This window comes from Hoplias malabaricus, chromosome 8 (genome assembly GCF_029633855.1).
Source record: "Hoplias malabaricus isolate fHopMal1 chromosome 8, fHopMal1.hap1, whole genome shotgun sequence".
Taxonomy (NCBI): Eukaryota; Metazoa; Chordata; class Actinopteri; order Characiformes; family Erythrinidae; genus Hoplias; species Hoplias malabaricus.
Window position 1 is genome coordinate 42,780,493 of NC_089807.1, and position 21,370 is coordinate 42,801,862.

Genomic DNA, 21,370 nt, shown 5'->3' on the forward strand with positions numbered 1-21,370 from the left:
GTGTGTGTGTGTGTGTGTGTGTGTGTGCGCAGAATGGAGCTGCTGTCTGGGGATCTTCCTGTGATGAATTAATTTTGTTCATATCAGAGTTAATCAGCAGTGGCATGGCTGACCCTAATATGAGTGCTGTGCTAATTAGAGCTGTCAGATTACACAGTGAATGATATATGCATTAACTCCTGAATTATAATAAAAGATAGAAAGCTCCACAACGCTCCTGTATTCCAGATAAACAGCGCTGGATGTTGACTGAGGAGGTGTTGTAAACGCCCGGAGAGCTCTGCCGTGTTTGAGCTGCTGAGTTCGTAGCTGTTGTGTAACCAAATCCTGCATTTCCAATCTGATGGAGACAGGTGGTTATCGGAGCTATTCTTTTTAACCCCAGTTTAACCTCTTGACCCTTGTTTGTATGTAATCGCTTTCTCTTTGTCTCTGTCTCACGTAAACACTCACACACACACAATCACTCACATTTGCACCATGAGGAACACTATTCAATGATGCTTTGTTCTTTTTGTTTATTTCCTTCCCCCAGTAACAGCTTCTGGACATCTCCACGTCCTTTCACACCCATAGAGTTGAGATGTCGACTTGCACCACAGACAGAATAAAAACCCGTAGCTGTAGTCTAGCTGTTATTAATTATAAATATATAATTCATTCTCCTGAGAAGGTACTGTATTGGAGATACATGATGATGTAGGGTGATACCTTAGGAGGGAAAGACTCAGACAGAGATTTCTAGAGATCAGAGGACCACCTTAAAGACTGCGGTGTTGTTCGGCTCGTTAGAGGGAACCCTGGGTGGGCGAGTGGGGGTGAGAAAGTGGGAGAGTGAGAAAGAGCAGGAGAAGCGAGTGGTTGTTGACTGGGGGTGGGTGCTGTGATATTCTATCTGTTCATGTCAAATACAGTCTAAGTGAAAACCAAACAGAACTGAGGAGATCAAATGCTGAAAGTACTGGACTCCTGCAGAGCCCCTGGCCTGGAGCCAGAACAACTATCTCTCTCTCTCTCTCTCTCTCTCTCTCTCTCACACACACACACACATGTGTGCTTTGGAATAGTGGATGATGGTGCTTCTTGTGGTTGTGGTTTTATACCCTCTGACTTTAGCTAGCCGCTCGGTCATTAACTATACATTGTGTAAACAAATGGGGCTGAGTGGCTTGGCTCAGAGAGTGTAAGGACCGATTTATGGAGATAGATCAGTGCTGCACAGTCAGTTCACTCAAGTCTGGCCCCAGTTATTGAATTTCTGTCCACTTGAACATGCGCTCGGACGATTAAACCATTTCTCAGCTTTTATTTATTCATGATTTTTATTTTCATTTTATTTTTCCTTTAAAGGGAGCATATTATACCCCTTTTTCACACTTTTCCACAAGTGAACACAGGTCTTCATTAAATGTCCGTGGCACGCTTTGGTAAAAATACCACAAGGACCAAGCCCCGCAGTTGCATTCTCCCCTTTTCTAAACAGCCTCTTTCAGCACCTGTCCCTTTAAATGATAACGAGCCGCTCGCTGTTCACCCCGACCCCGAGCGCACAGCAGTTCTCTTACTTCTTCATTCTCGTTTTCTCCGTTTTTAACTCAGCGCTCGTTGTGTCTGTTTTGCTGTGTTTAACCTCGTCTTTGCGCTCTCACGTAAATGCGGGTCTAGCGCTGTGATTGGACAGACTCGGACGAGGGGGAGGGGCCATTCTTAACTGGATGTCAGAAGTGGAGCAGTATCAGAACAGCTCATCTTATCCCACTTAAACCAAAGTAACTGAGTGGTCTTGTTTCACAGTGTGTGGTTTGCTACGGGCTCCAGATCCCCACATTAATGTGTACAAGTTCTGAACAAATGCATATTTCATCATATGTCCATTTTAAATTAAGGAAGATTGGAGATGACCATATAGAACCTTCCTAAAAGGAACAGATCTGATCGAATAAGTGAAGGATGCCTTTTTCCAAGTACCAGACTTTTGTAACAAACATAACTGTCCTGTTCAGAAACTCTTATTTGTTAGTAATGTGCGCCAATGGTTGTGACAGTTGTGACTAAGCTGTGAGCACACTTACAGGGCCCCTATAGGGTTAAATATGCAGTAAACAAACAGAACTCGTTCCCCAGGATTTTGCGCTGTTGTTGATATTGCCATCTGACCGTCTAATGAGCCAATATTTGAGCCTGAATGCTCTCGTTTCCCCATGTGGTCAGTGCATGTGTGGCATGCGGAACAAATAAAAACACAGGAGCACACTTGTCCTAGTTTGAGTGTTTCCGATGGCAGACGGACTGGGACGAAGCTTCTGAAATGCCACAACTGTATTAAAGAAAAGAGCAGGGAAGGAAACGCAGAACGTAGAGCATGCAATCTTAATGAACCTGTCTCTGTGTTGAAACTGATCTCTCTGTTGTCTCCGTTGATGTAACATAATTAGGCAGTTTAGTGTTCTCCTCCAAGTGTCTTGAGTTATGTATAAATAAATAAATAAATATTCCTTTATTCTTTTATTAATTTATTAATACAAACACATTTCCCTGTACATCATTTGGACATTTTATAGAGGAAGGCCCAGTAAAACGATCAGAATTATTGTTTTATCACATTAACATGCGTAAAAATCAGTCACAATTTTCCTTCTATTCAGAAATCAGAGTTTCAGAGTATGACACCATCAATATGCAGATATGAAGTAGACTAAATAGCTAGGATTCTACCCTTATCCAGGGTCGCGGTGGGTCCGGAGCCTACCTGGAATCACTGGGCGCAAGGCAGGAACACAGCCTGGAGGGGGCGCCAGTCCTTCACAAGGCAACACACACACTCACACATTCACTCACACCTATGGACACTTTTGAGTTGAAAATCCACCTACCAACGTGTGTTTTTGGACCGTGGGAGGAAACCGGAACACCCGGAGTAAACCCACACAGACACAGGGAGAACACACCACACTCCTCACAGACAGTCACCCGGAGGAAACCCACGCGGACACAGGGAGAACACACCACACTCCTCACAGACAGTCACCCGGAGGAAACCCACGCAGACACAGGGAGAACACACCACACTCCTCACAGACAGTCACCTGGAGGAAACCCACGCAGACACAGGGAGAACACACCACACTCCTCACAGACAGTCACCTGGAGGAAACCCACGCAGACACAGGGAGAACACACCACACTCCTCACAGACAGTCACCCGGAGGAAACCCACGCGGACACAGGGAGAACACACCACACTCCTCACAGACAGTCACCCGGAGGAAACCCACGCGGACACAGGGAGAACACACCACACTCCTCACAGACAGTCACCTGGAGGAAACCCACGCAGACACAGAGAGAACACACCACACTCCTCACAGACAGTCACCCGGAGGAAACCCACGCAGACACAGGGAGAACACACCACACTCCTCACAGACAGTCACCCGGAGGAAACCCACGCAGACACAGGGAGAACACTAACTCTATTGCTGGAGTTGAGAGACCGGTCTTTTGTCTGATACTAAACATTTAAAGTTTACTGTGGACGCTGTGGACTGGGCTCCAGAGCAGTGCAGCTGACTATCAGCTGAACTCTGGACAAGGCTGGCCCTGTTTGGACTCCATTGTTTATTGTTCCATAGTGTAAACGCGCATCCTAAAGGTGGAAGTTTACTCTGGGTTGTGGACAGTCGCTTAAGCTATTTGGTGCCTATGGATTTAAACATGAAAACCAAACACAATGAAAAAACAGCGGTTTCAGCAGATTCACAGCTTCAGCAGTATCTGCCACTGACCAACAACTATGTATATTTTTACATTTCTGAAAAGCTGAGGATGACCTGAGCTGTGCCTTATCAGTAATATGTAGAGGCTCATATCCAAGCAAGGATGATTGACCAATAATTGATTTAAATATGTACTGCTTGTATATAAAAGTTGACAGATCTATTGATGTCTGTACAAACAAGGCTCTTTGTTTGTTTCTTTGTTTGTTTTTAACATACATGTACCCATACATATCCAGACAATTTTATTTTTTTGTTGAATAATTTGCTATAAATATTAACACACTCCTGTGAGGAGTGTGGTGTGTTCTCCCTGTGTCTGCGTGCGTTTCCTCCAGTTGACTGTCTGTGAGGAGTGTGGTGTGTTCTCCCTGTGTCTGCGTGCGTTTCCTCCAGTTGACTGTCTGTGAGGAGTGTGGTGTGTTCTCCCTGTGTCTGCGTGGGTTTCCTCCGGGTGACTGTCTGTGAAGAGTGTGGTGTGTTCTCCCTGTGTCTGCGTGGGTTTCCTCCCACAGTCCAAAAACACACTTTGGTAGGTGGATTGGGGACTCAAAAGTGTCCGTAGGTGTGAGTGTATGAGTGAATGTGCGAGTGCGTGTTGCTCTGTGAAGGACTGGCGCCCCCTCCAGAGTGTATTCCTGCCTTGCGCACAATGATTCCAGGTAGGCTCTGGACCCACCGCGACCCTGAACTGGATAAGGGTTACAGACAATGAATGAATGAATTAATTAACACACCCTCCACTATTTTGTCATTTTTTGGTAAATGTTTAAAATTCAGTATTAAAAATGACAACTGTTTTGTTATTCAAATAAATGTTCTCAATCACTAACATTGAAATCACCATCTGATGAAATCATCGTCTTTAAAACCAAAACTCACATGTAACTGTGGATACAGTATTATCCCCAAGAACAGAACTAACAGATCACGCTCATAATGAATTTCAGAGCACGTCATTTTTGTAAACTAATTTTTGTTGGGAGTGGGAATATGACTGAGTTTTGAATTACAATTATATGTTACACTTTAACACTTACACATCCCTGTTGTGGGTTCTTTCTAACCTACAGATGGTTATACATCAAATGGAGGTCACTTCTTGTTGTCAGGTGTTAGTTTAATGTAGATTTGTCTTTGTTAATTACAGCGAAGGAATGCTTCCCGAGTGGAGAGTGAAAGAGTGCGAGAGAGAGAGAGAGAGAGAGAGAGAGAGAGAGGGAGCCCGTCGTTCGACTGGGTTTGATCCCTCCCCCAGATAATCTCTCTCCGTTTGAGGATTTATTTTTCCTGTTTGTTCTGGCCGCTGTAAAGCTGGTCTGGAGGTCACCTGCGGATCAGGGCCACTTTGCTGCTGCCGCCGCAGCCGCCACCGTGCTGGACAGGTTCAGGAGACTGGATGGTGGCTGGGGGTGAGCGAGGTTAACGCCAGGTTCAGTAGTTCACTTTCTCACCAAACATGGGGGATTTGTGGCTTGATGAAGCAGCTTTCTGGGTGAAAGCTTTGAAGCTGCTCTGTTTGTATCTCTGGGCCTTGCCGCTAAGCCAGATTAGTGTAAATAGTGAAATGCATTACCCCAAAGGTGCTGAAAACACTGTAGCCGTGTGGGTGACTCTGTACTGTTGAGGGACCCTCGCTGTTTCTGAGTAAATGTGATTAGTTGAAGTTTAGGGAGCTCTGGTTTCAGGTTCAGTCATTGTTCACTTGCAGGTATGGACACACAGCTTGAGAGCTGAACACAATGTTTACGTCACCAAACCCAATGCCAATCATTCCTACTCCCTTTCACGGTTTACATAGTGCAGTTCCTGCAACACAGAGGCTCCATTCTCCCTATTACAGGTCATTGTATCGTCACAATGATTCCGAAGCTGTAATTGTAAGGTACAAATGCTGCCTACTGTTGTTTTAATTTGAAAATAGTAATATCAGTGAGTTATTATGGAGTTATCCCCAATAAAAGTACAGTTAAAGCCTGGGGGTGTCTATCACAGGGGTACCACCGCACTTACTTTTTACTACCCTTTGTCTGAGGTGACCTGGACCTGTTGGAACTTAAACTGGCGAATGCTGTGAACACAGCTATTAAAGACACTGCAAATGTGGAATACTAAAAACCTAGTGCTACACCTGCTGTGAAATCATTCAGCATTAATTCCTTCATTATTTCTTGAAAAAAGCTTTGCTGGTCCACTCCAGAACATTGTCAAGAATCTCACCTCAGTGTCGTCAGAAAGAGGCTGGTGTTACTGTTTTTACAAGAGTGATAATAACAGTATCGAATGGGTCGGATGAAGGTAAGACCGGCTGAAGTTTTCACACACTGCTGGAGCTCTGATCTGGAGCCTTTTTTTTCCTGAAATGTAAACCTTCATCCCCCACACATCCTGTTAGAACTATCACACCGCTAAATTTGCACATTTTCCTGGAAAAATACACTGTATCAGCTTCAAAGGCCACACTATTTTTCCTGCTGTATTAATTCTTAAAGCGTGATGTGAGTTTAAATGCCTTTCTTTATTTGGTCTTTGAATTATCGTTTCAAAAATAGGTTCCGTATTTGTGTGATCAGGGAAGCCTCCTGGTGTTTCAGAAGTTGAGAATGAACTGTATAAATGATTGGTCTCGCACGCTGTGGTTGGGTAAAATGGTCCTCTTTCCTCTCCGTCGTCTGATGTGGGCGGTTTGTTTTCTTGTTTTACGCATGTTTAGCTCCAGTGGTGATACATTAAAAGCAGTTTGAAAAGAAGTTGTGGTTGGCTTCAGAGGGAGCATCTGCTAGGCTTTATTTCCCAATCCTGGTGGCACTAAATGGCAATGACTTCATTAGAATAGAAACATGGATACAAATTAAAAACAAACACAGATTTGCTACAAATAAGTATTCTTCCGAATGGTGTGTGTCCTACTTACTTTGGTTTGTGGTTTTGGGTTGATTTCAGTTGCTTGAGACATTGTGTTAAAAATTATGTTGCAGACTTCGTGCAGTAATTGAACAGTGTCCACAGAGATCTGTATCATTTGTTTTGTGACAACATTACTGTCCTCAGCGTACAAGAAAACTTGACCACAACAATCTAGACACCACAGCGAGGCGTTCCACTGATGGCCCAATTATCGTCAACATCAGGGCTGTGTGATGTGAGCGGTTCCATATCTTACAACTTTCAGTTGAGAAAAAAGACCTGAATGTGATTGATATGAAGACACAGATTTTCTTGTGATAGTGGCAATAAGTGAAAACCGATCTCAGGGCTTGCTCCACTCCTGAACTCTGGCTGAGACGAAACCCCATGTGCTGATCTGGTCAGTGGAGGGCATTGGTTTTGTGGCTTATAATCGCCACACTCTTAACACCATGTACTATTACACTACAAATGTAAATGCATTTTAATTATAACTATATTTATTCACTGGCTACATGGGCAGCTTTCCAAGGCCCAGTATTCAGACTGACCTCCAATGCCCCATTTCATCTCCAGGACTTACTGTATGTATGTTTTATTTTAGACAGATCTTTAATTAAAGTTTGCATTCTCTTTTCCAGAAAGAGAAGTGAATATTTGGAATGTACCTTAAAGAAACGCAACACAACTTAACCTCTTATATGTTCATTAACACTGTTTCTACCTTTAGTGACCAATATTGTACGTCTGCTGTACCTTTATTTCTGAGAGTGTATTTATTCTGGACAAACAAAAGTTGACAGGTGTTTGGTCGAGTTGAATTCAGATGCCGCAATTAAAAATAAGCAAGAAATTAAAGTCTCGCCGCACTGCCTCAGAGGCTGAGGAAGCACCCTATGCTCACTTGGAAATACACCATAGTAGGAAGCATAGTACGAGTGGACAGCCTTCTTGTCGGAAGCGTGTGTGTTATGAAGTAAATGCTGTCTGTGTACAGATCTCACTAGGAATTATCCGTCTCTAAGAAAAACCTACACCTCACCTCTGGCTACTGGAGACAGCCATGACCTTAAGGGTAGAGAAGCGAGCTTGAGGCCGGAGAATTGTTGGTTCTATTCCCAGGACAGGCAGGAAAAGCTCATCCAAGTGCCCTTGAGCAAGGCATCGAATCCCCTTCGGACACTGAGGTGGTTGCTCTATTCGTGTGTGTGAGGAATTGTTCAGAAGTGTGTGTTTACCACAGATGGGTTAAATGAGGGAATTATTTTCTCTAAGGGGATTAGTAAAGGTGATTATTCTTCTACTACTGTGTATACTCTCACACACAAAACATTAGAAATCACACACTAGCCTCGATCTAAATGAGTCAGTGCTCAGTCCTGAGAAGGTTAGCACTGCTACTGTCATTTTATATGTAGTTATTTAAAGAGCTGCTAAATAACTCAGTTTGGTACCCGGCGTAAGTACATTTGCATTCAGTTGTCGTGCCGAATCAACTCTAGGCCTGTCACAGTCATCACCCCAGCACCTGCTCACCATCATTTGAGCCGATCACAGTTATTTGAGCCGACCACAAATATTTTCCAACATTGTTAGCTTTCACAACATTTACACAACATTCACAACAAACATAAGGGTGGCTTGAGGACAACACGTTAGAAAAACAAATGAGAAGGATCATTTTTTGAGAGACTTCTAAAGCTTTATGAACAAAATGAAAATATAACTCCTGACAGGTGCGCTGACATCAGCGGCGAGGGATGTTTGTTTATCTGATGTTTGAGAGGTGATTACTGTTTGTTTATTTGAGCTAGAGCTGTTTCTGTTGTCTTTTTGAGTGTAATTATCCTTATCTAATAAGCAAGATTAGCCTTGTACTTGAATGAACGAATCAGAAATTGTTTATCACAAGATAAAGAGACTAGTTAATTCACCTAGAATTTCTAATAAAAATGTGGGGAAGAAATTAGTAATAATACTTATGATAATTGAGAAATTAATGTGAAATAAATATAACTATGGACCCATCGTTAATGTGATTTAAAAAATTAGTAAATGTGGAGTCTATTAAGCCATTGTTACATTTGTTTGCTCTTAATTTTGAAATGTTTGTGTGTTAATTCTCTTTTATCCAAAAGGTGAACTCAGAGCTGAGAGCAAAACACAGGTTTAATTTCAAAGTGACCAACGCATGTAACAGCCACCATAATACCATCAGTTGCAAATCTGTAAATCTGTTCTGATTAGAAACAGTGTTAGTTCAGACACTGCCCTTTGGACCAGGATTCTGCGATCGTTCTAAGCTGGAGCTATGAGCTATAATTAATACCAAAATGCACCTTGCTTTTTGTTATTCCTGTCGGCGATTACTGTGGTTTTACTTTGTTAAACAATAAACTTCAGAGCCGTTAAATTCATAAACTCTCGTCATATTTTTCAACCACACGGAGTGAAGCTCAGCCAAGTCAACTTCTCTCTGTCAATCAGTGTTTTGACAAATTATCTAAAGGCATTCTTTTGGTTCTTGGGCTGTTGACAGAAATAGGCAACGACTTCTTTCAGGTTGAGGTTCAGCAGTGAGACCTGTCTTTCTGGTTCCACTACACTCTCTCTCTCTCTCCATGTGAGAGGGCGATAGAGTGAAGGCTGTCGTTTTTCTTTCCTCCTCAAGCGTACAGAGTACCTTGCAGGCCTGTCTTCCTCTCCGCCTCCTCCCTCACTCTAACCACATCTCACTCGCCCCCCTCTCCTCGTACCTCCAGGAGAAGAATAGAAAGCAGAGGTCCAGGTGCAGTCTGTAGGCACAAAGTCGAGGAAAAGCAGCAGAGGAAAGATCAATGAACGTAGGCTTTGTAGCGGCAGAACTTTTGAGTTGTTTGGAAATAAAATAACGCTCTGCATTTGCTGAATTCTGCTCAATGTTCAAAGCAGCAAAACTTCAGCGAATGCTTCGAGGTACAGTCATACGCCAACGTTTGGACCTGTCAAATTACACAGAGGGTAAATCAAACCAACTACTGGGTTTAACTGGCTTTAATTCAAATAAATACACTGACTGAATCAAATCTGGCAAAATGAAAGCAGAGTTTGAGTTTAGATGAACAGAATCGATATTTACAACAAGACAAACCTCAGAAAGCTTCAAATCAACTTCTGCCTCACGTCATATTTTACAGTTCAAGTTAATATTCCCACTGGATAAAAGTGAACGCCTCCTCCACTATCATTTTCTGTGTATGTGGTATATGATTTTCATTAGCCTGCTGTTTATTTTGCAAGCAGTGCTTGTAGATTAACAAGTGCAGAAGCATGCAAATCTATTTTCACTTCACCAAAACATGTCTAATGACAAGACAGGCCGAAATATTGATCAAACTTTATATAAAATGTAATTGAAACATATACAGGAGGTCCTCGGGTTACGTCAGTCCCCAGTTACGATGTTTCGTGGTTACGACACATCTCCCATTTACTGTATAAAGCCTTGTTTCGACTTAAGGGGTTTTGCGTCGTAAACGTCGTAACGTGAACTTCGTGTTTGGTGTGCGTGGCGGAAGAATACATGGTTACGCGGCTCGGGACCGAGGAGGATAGGTGTTAGGATAGGATAAGTTATTTACGTACAGTATGTACGTATGTTCTGACTTACACCGAAAATCGGTTTACGACGCAACGTAGGAACGGATCAACGTCGTAAATCGAGGACCCACTGTAGTTGTACATCACAGTCAGTGTAGCTAATGGTAATATACATGGGAGGGGGGAAACTTTTCAAGATGGCTGGTGACCATGGCGGCCATTTTGAAGTCGGCTATTTTGGATCCAACTTTTGTTTTTTCAATGGGAAGAGGGTCATGTGACACATCAAACTCATTGGGAAAAGTTTCCCCCCTCCCATATACTAATGTGCCACAAACAGGAAGTTAATATCACCCACCATTCCCATTTTATTAAGGTGTATCCATATAAACGGCCCGCCCTGTAGTTAATGCTACAGGTGGAATACAGTGGTACCACACTGTTCATTATTAACAATACTTATTAAACATGAATAATAATAAGCATTTGATGGTTCTTGTAATTAGCCTGGACCAGCATATTGTTCCTAAGAGTATTTAATATCACACAGTAAGGTGATATACCACGCTACACCTGCTTTGGAGCTCCTACTTTCTTACCATTCTTAACCTCTAATCCTTTTACTGCTGTAATAATCTGCTGAGCCAGTGTAATTACAGTTGCATTTACCTTTTGTTATTACCTGTGTGTAATTACATGAAAGAAAATAATATGTTACAAATCTCAAGATGCAGTTGTTTCCACACAGCTGCACTTACATAGTTTCACCCTTAAAAGTGAACCCCTTTACTTTCATTTCCAGTTGTTTATCTGCTATTACATTCGGCTGTTTGTTTGTAGCTACATGCTTATTACAAACTTCAATTTAACCTTGGACCAAAACCTTTCCACACTATGCTCAGTTTATATGCGGTACATTCCAGTAACATGAAAAATGCCCTTATCATTTGCAAAAAATATCACAAAGATTATTGGGAATGAAGGAACTGACTTTTAGAATTTTTCCCCTTCGCTTTGTGTTACTATTATTAAAATGTTATTACATAATCATATGTAGTTATTTACAAAGCTCACAATGCAAAGAGTTCCACGTTTCTATAAGAACAGGTTCTTTGAAGTCAGTGGTTTACACAAGAATGTCAAACGTACAACATGTTTATTTACTTTAGCTAAAGCAGCAAAACACACACAAAAAAATAATCAAAACCTGAATCACATCTGTTCGTTATAAACGTTGATTGAATGCACTTTTTCACATTTCTGTATATGTGTGCGATTATTAATATACAATGAACGCTTACACTTTTCACATCACCAAGGATAAATCAGTCTTCAAAAGCCCAGTCGATATTCACATGCACATTAAAGATGACACATTCATAATTAACTGGCATGCTTTGCATATTTCATGATTGATCCGCTTCTATGTAGTAATGACTGCGCTGATGACATTGTTAATATTAAATACATTACGCATAGACTTTGTTCATACACTTTCAGAAGAACTGCCACTGTGGTGGTAGCCTCAAGGGTACATGGACTGTACCTTTAATTAGGGAACATTACTGTAGCTTGTTCTATTGTAATTGTAGATTTTAAAATGGTGTTGATTTCATATATTTTACGGAGGTCTAAAATGAAAGATTACAGTTACTCCCCTCTCCTGCTGGAGAAGAGAATGCAATGTACCTTTAGGGAACACAAATGGACTTTAACACCGTGGTTGTACGTCTACTGTACCTTTTTCTCTGAGAGTGTAAGACCAGCCTGAGCTGATTATTCATTTCAGTTTTCACTGTACACACCCACGTATGGCACCTTTCTAACATTTTTCACACACAAACATTGACCAGTCATGCTTAAAGTAGCTCTGACTCGGAAGCATTAGCATATTACACAAGAGGGTATTATTATATGAACATGGCTGTATGTAGAAAGAAGAGTAGCACCAACCTTCATAGACTTCCTGTCATTTAAAACACACCTTGGCAGGTGGATTTGTGACTCAGAAGTGTCCATAGGTGTGTGTGTGTGTGAATGTGTGAGTGTGTGTTGCCCTGTGAAGAACTGGCGCCCCCTCCAGGGTGTGCCCAGTGATTCTAGGTTCTGAACCCACCGCGCCCCTGAACTGGATAAGCGCTTACAGACAATGAATGAATGAATACACGATTCATGCACTGTCTTAAAATCAAGGCGATCCAAAAGTTACATAGTGCGGTTTCTGCAGTGCTGAGCCTGGATCTGTGATGACAGAGGATCTGCTGTCCCTATTACAGCTCATTGGAGTGTCACAATGATTCTGAAGATGTAATTTTAAGGTAAAAATACTACCTAGTGTTTATTTAAACAGGTGCACTTATATAACTTCGTCATGAAAATTAGGGGTAGGATTGTTATTATTATCAACGTTATGAATTAACCTTGGACTATATTTAGTACACATTGTAGTACACATCCTGAGAATGGGCTTTTAGTGAAATATGTACGAGTTCACCTTGAGACTATGGTTCACCTTGAGCTCACTGAGGTGGGCTTCTTTCTGAGCATAATGACTTTAAGTAAGGGTTCTCAGGTGCTATGTGTGCACTACTGAGCACTTGTGGACATGTAGTGTATGTGGATGTGAAGTGCCCTAGGTTTTGAGTGTGGAGGGGGCTGATCTATGACTAACTTGTCGAGTGTTCGCATACAGCTAAAAGAAGGACCCGAATGTACAACCTATTTATATGCCTTGATATTTATAATTAATGTGCACACACGTTTACACGTATTAGCCATGAGTATAATTCACACGCCCTGTGCCCAGCACTGGAGCCACAACTCAAGCTGTTGAATATTACAAGGATGAGAATGGCATTTCTGTGTCCTTTGATTTGTTTTGCCAGGGGTCAGTTTCACCAATGTGGGCCTGAAGATCGACCCATTCTTGGTGGGGTTTACCCACAGGTCCGTGCGGGTGTGGGGGCAGTCATAACATTTAGACGGGCTCCCTGTGCTTTATGTAAGCCGTTTTGTCCTCTCTGCTGTTTGTTTTACCTAATCTACCTTTAGCTTCCACTGCATTCCAAGGTGCGTGTTATATAAATCCTCCAGACTGAAGAGGCCATTGGCGAGGTAAAGAGTGACCGCTGTTTGTTCGCTGAAGAGCGCTCCTCTTCACGGCCGAGCTGGGAGCCATTTTCCCTAATTAGTCCAGGACTCGCACCTCTTTCGCTTGGTAATACCGTAATTCGCAGACCACTTAATGACCACCCAAAGGGCCACAGTAAAAAAGAACTCCCCTCTTTAACTTTAATAGAGCACACTTATGTGTTATAGGGTTTACAGGAAAGGTTTGGTGAAAAATTATATTCCTCTTCTATCCCTCCAAGATCAGTCCAACAACACATGGATGGTGTCCAGCTCTGACGCCAAAATAGCTGTCAAGCTATGGACGCGTATAAAATTACACTTTGTACAACCCCATAACAAGATTTTGGCGCAATCTGTGTTATAAATAACATTAACTAATCTTAAACCTGTGTGATATCTGAAACTGTACGACATGCTGTTGTGCAAATTCAGCACACTATTGGTGCTTTTCCACTGCATGGCACATACTCGACTTGTCATGGCTCTTTTGCTTTTTCACTGGCCAAATCTGGTCCCTGGTCCTTGGTAGGTCTTCAGTCCCAGCTCACTTCAGGTTCTAACCGTGCCGAGTAGGTACTAAATAGTGACATATAATAGTGACCCTGCAGAGTGCTGATTGGCCAGAGCCATCGATCACCGGGAAATCAGAAACTCTGTGCAACCAACGCTCTTAAAAATAAAGGTTATTTGATACCATAGAAGAACCACGTTTGGTTTCATAAAGAACCATTTTTCTTTCTGTTTAAATGGGTAAAGAACATTGAGATTGAGAAGAGAAAAGATTATTTACACTCACACCTCACTTAAACAAACCTTGTCTCTTATCTTTACTTTTAAGAGTGTAACTTTACCTAAGGGGCGGCACGGTGGTGCGACTGCTCCAGGGACCCGGAGGTTGTGGGTTCAAGTCCCGCTCCGGGTGACTGTCTGTGAGGAGTTTGGTGTGTTCTCCCTAAAAACAAACGTTGGTAGGTGGACTGGTGACTCAGAAGTGTCCATAGGGGTGTGTATGTGTGTGTGTCTCACTGGCTCCAGGGTGTGTTCCTGCCTTGTGCCCTATGATTCCAGGTAGGCTCCGAACGCATGCACTTTTTGCACTTTACGTAACCGTACCCCTAAACCTAACCCTAAACCCCAAAATTAATCCTAACCTTAAACCTAAGTGTAAAGATAACAATAAGCTCTGATGCTAATGGATGAGCAGTTATTTTATAGCTCTTCTTCAAGTACATATGAGGACATTTTGTATGGATTTAGTGAAACAGCGCCACCAGTGGACGGGAGCTCACTTAGTGAACATAAAATAATCAAAATGACAAAATAATAATTACATAATAATAATAATAAACATATGCATTATGATGAAGCCACGTGTGCAAATATTTTGAATATCTAAAGTAATCTTTTTACTAAATAAATACACACACTTTTGGAGCCATATTTTTGGAGGCGTTTTGTCCACACTTCTACAAGTTTGTGTAGATTACACAGGGTCACTTACAAGTCAGAATCTACAGTAACTAATCTCTGAATGCACTTTTCATCAGTTATTTGACCAGTGAATGTTCCAGTAACAAATAAAGAATGACAATTTGCAGCATGTCTCTTGGTCCACAACTAGAGTTATCTAATACCTCCCACTTTTCATCAAACTATTTTTGGATTCATCACATGTACATAGGCTCCCATACAATTCCATGAGCACTGTGCAGTTTGACTGAACGACATGCTGTTATCCGCAAACACCGCAACGCAAACATCATCATGAGAAGGGAGAGCGGTGCATCTTTGATCAGTTAACTCTATAAGGGGATGGGGAATGTGGGCCGAGAAATCTCAGAACTGAGCTGAATCATGATTGGCACTGAACAACTCCGACGCCCTGCGTACGAGCCAGGTTCTCATGTAGTCGTGTGATTTTCGCCGCCCCTCCTTCACTCTCCCCTACATCATGTAGTCTGGCAGAAATCTTCCACACATCTCGGCTGACACCACACTGCTTAAAGAGCAGGAAAGTATGCAGAATTCAAACAATGTGGAGAATGCTGCCGTGTCTAATGCAGTGCCCTGTGCAGTCAGCTCCACACTTAGCTCCAACATCTGCTCCCGTATTTACATTCTCTCGCAGGGTGTTTTTTTTCTTCTTTTGTTTTCTGAAGGACACGGATCCTTCATTGTGGAGAGGATCCTAACGGAACCACTGCAGTAGCAGTGCATTGTATATTTTTATTTCAGAACAAAACTTGTCTCCAAAATGGTGACTGCACAGGAGAAGCCACACTCTTACAAAAGACACACACTACAAAGAGTAACTGGATTTAACAAATGTATGTAAAACATAAGTAAATGAATATATAAATCACACAAGAAGAGATGCAAAGTTGTAACTGATAGTAAAATTAGAGACTGCTATGCCATACACTCTTTAAAAAGATTTTTTTTAAGGGTTCAGTAATAAAGACAATGGTTCTATATATTGTATAGTATCAAAGGAAAGAATAGTTCTCATATTGTAACAAACTGAACATCGTAACAATAGAAGAACCTTTTTTAAAGAGTCCTATATCGAATCATTTAGAACACAATCTTCATCAAAGAGTCTGTGAGGAGTGTGGTGTGTTCTCTCTGTGTCTGCGTGGGTTTCCTCCGGGTGACTGTCTGTGAAGAGTGTGGTGTGTTCTCCCTGTGTCTGCTTGGGTTTCCTCCGGGTGACTGTCTGTGAGGAGTGTGGTGTGTTCTCCCTGTGTCTGTGTGGGTTTCCTCCGGGTGACTGTCTGTGAGGAGTGTGGTGTGTTCTCCCTGTGTCTGTGTGGGTTTCCTCCGGGTGACTGTCTGTGAGGAGTGTGGTGTGTTCTCCCTGTGTCTGTGTGGGTTTCCTCCGGGTGACTGTCTGTGAGGAGTGTGGTGTGTTCTCCCTGTGTCTGCTTGGGTTTCCTCCGGGTGACTGTCTGTGAGGAGTGTGGTGTGTTTCTCCCTGTGTCTGTGTGGGTTTCCTCCGGGTGACTGTCTGTGAGGAGTGTGGTGTGTTCTCCCTGTGTCTGCTTGGGTTTCCTCTGGGTGACTGTCTGTGAGGAGTGTGGTGTGTTTCTCCCTGTGTCTGTGTGGGTTTCCTCCGGGTGACTGTCTGTGAGGAGTGTGGTGTGTTCTCCCTGTGTCTGCGTGGGTTTCCTCCGGGTGCTCCGGTTTCCTCCCACAGTCCAAAAACACATGTTGGTAAGTGGATTGGCGACTCAAAGTGTCCGTAGGTGTGAGTGTGTGAGTGAATGTGTGTCTGTGTTGCCCTGTGAAGGACTGGCGCCCCCTCTAGGGTGTATTCCCACCTTGTACCCAATGATTCCAGGTAGGCTCTGGACACACTGCGACCCTGAACTGGATAAGGGTTACAGACAATGAATGAATGAATATTTTGATGAACTGATGGCGTTCACCTTTTACAGTTTAGAATGGCAGTCTCTAAGAAACAGTATCTAATGTGGACTGATCACATCCAACCAATCTCTGACTACAGATGCTTCAGTGAATATAAACTCTGTGCAGAAGTTCTACTAATCCTCTGTAGTTTTTCTCCTCGTCTTACAGTGTGGGGCTAATGGAGTGTTATTAGCTCAACGTGAGCACAAGCCTGATGCCTCTCTCAGCGTCTCTACGCTTCTGCTGTACACAAACCTGCCCAGGGCATCGAGCACTTGAACATGTCAGCTGTTTCATAACTGTGGACACTGACCCACTTACCCCATCTGCAGGAGGAGTCACCTTGTCAAACCTATATAAACCAAAAGGCAGGAGGCTTTTAGTTGCTGAAGTGGGTGTCCGCCAGATTAGATGCAGAGCTGGGATTCCTAGGCTGGCCATTTTCCCTTATTTCTGATGCCAAGACATGTCTCAGATCTGAAGTGATGTGCTGCTGTCAGTTTTGCACTAGAGCTCTGAGGCTAATGTGAACACCTGAATAGGAATACACATCACATTTCAGCGCTTCCATAGCCATGTGGCTTGTGTCCTGAATGTGTCACTCTGAAATAGAACGGTGCATCCAACAAGATAGGCGGCACTGAGCTTCTTTTATGCAGTGATAGACAACACGGTAGCACACGGAAAGCTCCAGTTCCACATGCAGATCTGTTTTGCCACCTGAATCGGAATCATTTTCCCAATCATTTTTTCCAAGAACGTGTTTGGAATTTTGTTCACTTTTAATGAGACTACCTTCAAAACAATCCCAGGTCATGATAGAGGGCTGTATTAGCGCCCAGGATTTGTTAGAGCCTCCAGTGCAAAGTCAAAGACACCAAACACGTCTTGGCTGATTAGTTACATTTGTGGTAAAGCGTGCAGAATGTGTAAATTAGATCTCTCTCTCTCTTTCTCTCTCTGAACTATTCCTTTAATCATTCTCTGGCTCCACCAGCCCGTCCAGCTCCCACAGCCCTCCAATCGTCTTCCTCGCCAGAGACGAGCTAAGCAGCTAACAAATTGAATGTGTGTTTAGATGGGCGCGGCAGAATTAGATCAGCTGGCTGGATTGTCATCTCCCTCGCTGAGAGGAACGTGCCTCGGAGAGCAGACGGCTAGTTAAGGCTCTGTGATGTTGTCAGAATGTTAAGCAGACAATTACCCTGCACTATCGATTATGATGGGCGAGAGAGCTCATTAGAAAAGGGAGAGAGAGAGAGAGAGAGAGAGAGAGTTGTGGGGGGTGGAGGGGGGGTGGGGAACTCTGCCAGAACCATGAAATTAATTGAATAAAGCCTGGCCGAAAAGGAAATACAAGACACTAATCAGAGGTATTGAGCTCCTGGATGAATATTATTTATAGAAAATATTTCATAATATGTTTCATTGGTTCAGACAAAAAAAGAATCCACCTCACCTTATTTGAAGACACAAAGGAGTATCTGTTTCTACATTGTTCAAGGTTTTAAAAGGTGCAAACACGCTCTGAACGTATGCAGAGCGTGATCTTATACCAGCACGGTACAGATCCACCGAGCTAAGCGTGGGTACGCATTTACAATCACTAAATGAGCTCCAGTCCACTGGTGGCGCTGTTTGACTAAATCCACACAGTGTATCCGAAGAAGAATCACAGGAACAGTGCTGTAAACTGTTGTGGGAGAACATCATGCAGCTTCTAATGGAGTTTACTTTTAGGTTTAGGTTTTCAATTAGGCTCATGGTTAGTGTTTAGAGTTATGTTTATGTTTAGGGTTAAGGTTATGGTCACAAAAATATGTTGCAAATGGCCTTTTGATTAAATATGTACAAATTCACATTGGAAGATTTCAGTGTTAACTACAACTCTGTGGTCTCCTGCTCATCCAATATTACCAATATCCAAATTATCTGGCATCAGTATTAGCCTTACAGCCATGGTCAGGTGTTCTGGATCACCACCGAGGTGCTGGTTCTGAGAACCCTGTTCTCACTTTTCATGCGTAGAACTAAAGAGAAGTATATTGTGCTTTTCGTAAGTAGCGACAGTGTTTTGGTGGAGGTGTCTGTGTTCCGTGAGTCTCGGCTTGTTGGTTCTGTTTGGGGCTGATGTTCTGTGTCTTTGGGAGGGGAGGGTGACTTTGGTTCCTGGACCATGTCAGGTTTCGCTGCCTTGATTTAATCAGATTTCTGTCGAGTCAGCGTGACTATTTGGAGTTGTGCGCCTCAGGTTTTTTTTTAATTTTTTCCTTTTTTTGGACTGTTTCGATATCATTTGGAGGGCACGGGACATGTAACCTCCTCCTCTCACAATACCTCGCATTATATAATTTTCATTTTCTCTCTGGACTCCTTCCTTCGGTTCTAAAAGCCTGTTGGGTTCTGTGTAGATTTATTTTTTTTGCATGTGAGGGTCTCAGTGGGATTTCTGTTTTCGTTTGTGAGCCGAGCTCCAGGGAACACCCCTGTAAAACCCCTCCTGATCTGGAGCTGAATGTTGGTGCGAGGGTTGAGTCAGTGCAGTTTACTGAGCTCTTTCGAGTGCCTGGTAACAGTGGGAGAACTACATCACACACTCCTACCACAGTCATTAAGGGAACTTCCTGCATCCAACCATTCAAAAACACTTCTGAATAAACAGTGTGCTTTCGTTACTCCCTCCTCAGCCCTGGTTTAAACCTTAAACTCATCTGTGTCGACTTATTTGCCATTCACGGCATCTTTACACTTTGAACATCATGATAATTTTTATTTAAATTTAAGTGTTTTTTATTGTGTAATAACTTCAGTTTGTTTGGTGACGACTGTGAGACTAATTTGTTCAAACTCATTATTTAATCCTAATTGTTTTAAGGCCAAATAATTAATGAATCTAATTAATAAAACACATAACTTAAATAAATAAGTTATTGGTACGTTTTCAAGAAACCGCTTTTCCAGTTCAGGGTCACGGGGGGGCCAGAGCCTACCTGGAATCATTGAGCGCAAGACACAGACAGTCACCCGGAGGAAACCCATGCGGACACAGAGAGAACACCACACTCCTCACAGACAGTCACCTGGAGGAAACCCACGTGGACACAGAAAGAACACACCACACTCCTCACAGACAGTCACCCGGAGGAAACCCACGTGGACACAGAAAGAACACACCACACTCCTCACAGACAGTCACGCAGAGGAAACCCACGCAGACACAGGGAGAACACACCAACTCCTCACAGACAGTCACCCGGAGGAAACCCACACAGACACAGGGACAACACACCACACTCCTCACAGACAGTCACCCGGAGGAAACCCACACAGACACAGAGAGAACACACCACACTCCTCACAGACAGTCACCCGGAGGAAAAATTAAGTTAATATAATAAAATACATAATATATAACCGTGTCATTATTGTATTCCAAATATTCTTTTCACAAAGTGTAAAGACCAACATTAAAATCATAAACAAAATTTCAAAATTTTAGTCAGAAAATTTGTACCCGTGTATATTTCTATATTTTAATTAGGAAACATAAATGTGCCTAATTCTGTTTTAATTTTACATTTTAAAATTGTGTTGATTTCATACGCTCCATTTCATCTCCAGGACTTTTATTATGCCCTTTTATATTACACAGTTCAATAATGAAAGATTACATCTATTCACCTCTCCTTCAGTAGAAGAGAGTGTAATGTACCTTTAGGGAACACAACTGGACTCTAACACCACTGTTGTACCTTTAAAGATACATTTACACCAATAATAAGTGACCAGTAATGTACCTCTATTGTACCTTTTTTCAGTGTCTGGTGTCTGTTTTTGTTGCAGCGCATCGTTGAGACACACGTCCTCCACAGCGAAGGTGTGTTTGGTGTGTGGAGACGAAGCGTCCGGCTGCCACTACGGCGTGGTCACCTGCGGCAGCTGCAAAGTCTTCTTCAAACGAGCTGTAGAAGGTAGGGCTCATGGTTTTACCTTAATCAGTTTGTGTCTAATTGTGCTTTAAAGTTATGTGAACTTATTACCACTTCCTTTTGATGGTATGTTTTACCGCTATGTGCCTGTACTGAACTGTCTGGTGTAAAGTAAAAGCACCAAACAATATTTGAGTCAGAGTGATAACGGCTTTAGTAAACCAGGACAGACATATACCTGCCTCCAGAGAGGCTTTAAAATGGCCTGTAGATAATGTCTGCCCATTTCAGAGAGAACCCCATGGTCAGAGCAGGGTAGTGGTGTGTTAGAGAGTAAAACCCCACCATTAGGAAACAGCTGGATTCAAGCTGAAGTTGGAGTGAAAGCACCAGGCTGCTCCAGTCTCCAAGGAAAACCGCCAAGATGAGGCACTGAGTCAGCAGTCGGACCAGTGCAAAACTGCACCCAGCACACAGAGAGAGAGAGAGAGAGAGAGACAGAGAGAGAGCTCCAAAATCTGTCTGAAGAAAAAGGTGTGCAGCTTCTCACAACCACAGCAGTGTTCTCACTTCACGATGAATAGAAACACTCAGTTTAAAAGTGCTTTTGAAGATGTTGCTGGGTTTTATTTCCAT

The 21,370-nt window shown here is 42.7% G+C and overlaps 1 protein-coding gene across 3 annotated transcripts in view; it reads left to right on the plus strand.

Moving 5' to 3' along the window:
• Positions 1–21,370, plus strand: part of nr3c2 (nuclear receptor subfamily 3, group C, member 2) — a 124,649-nt gene that overhangs the window by 55,136 nt on the left and 48,143 nt on the right. For all 3 annotated transcript variants that reach the window (XM_066679518.1, XM_066679519.1, XM_066679520.1), the window contains one exon: positions 20,649–20,776. In XM_066679518.1, coding sequence (XP_066535615.1) covers positions 20,649–20,776 — 128 coding nt within the window. The remainder of the gene's footprint in view (positions 1–20,648; positions 20,777–21,370) is intronic.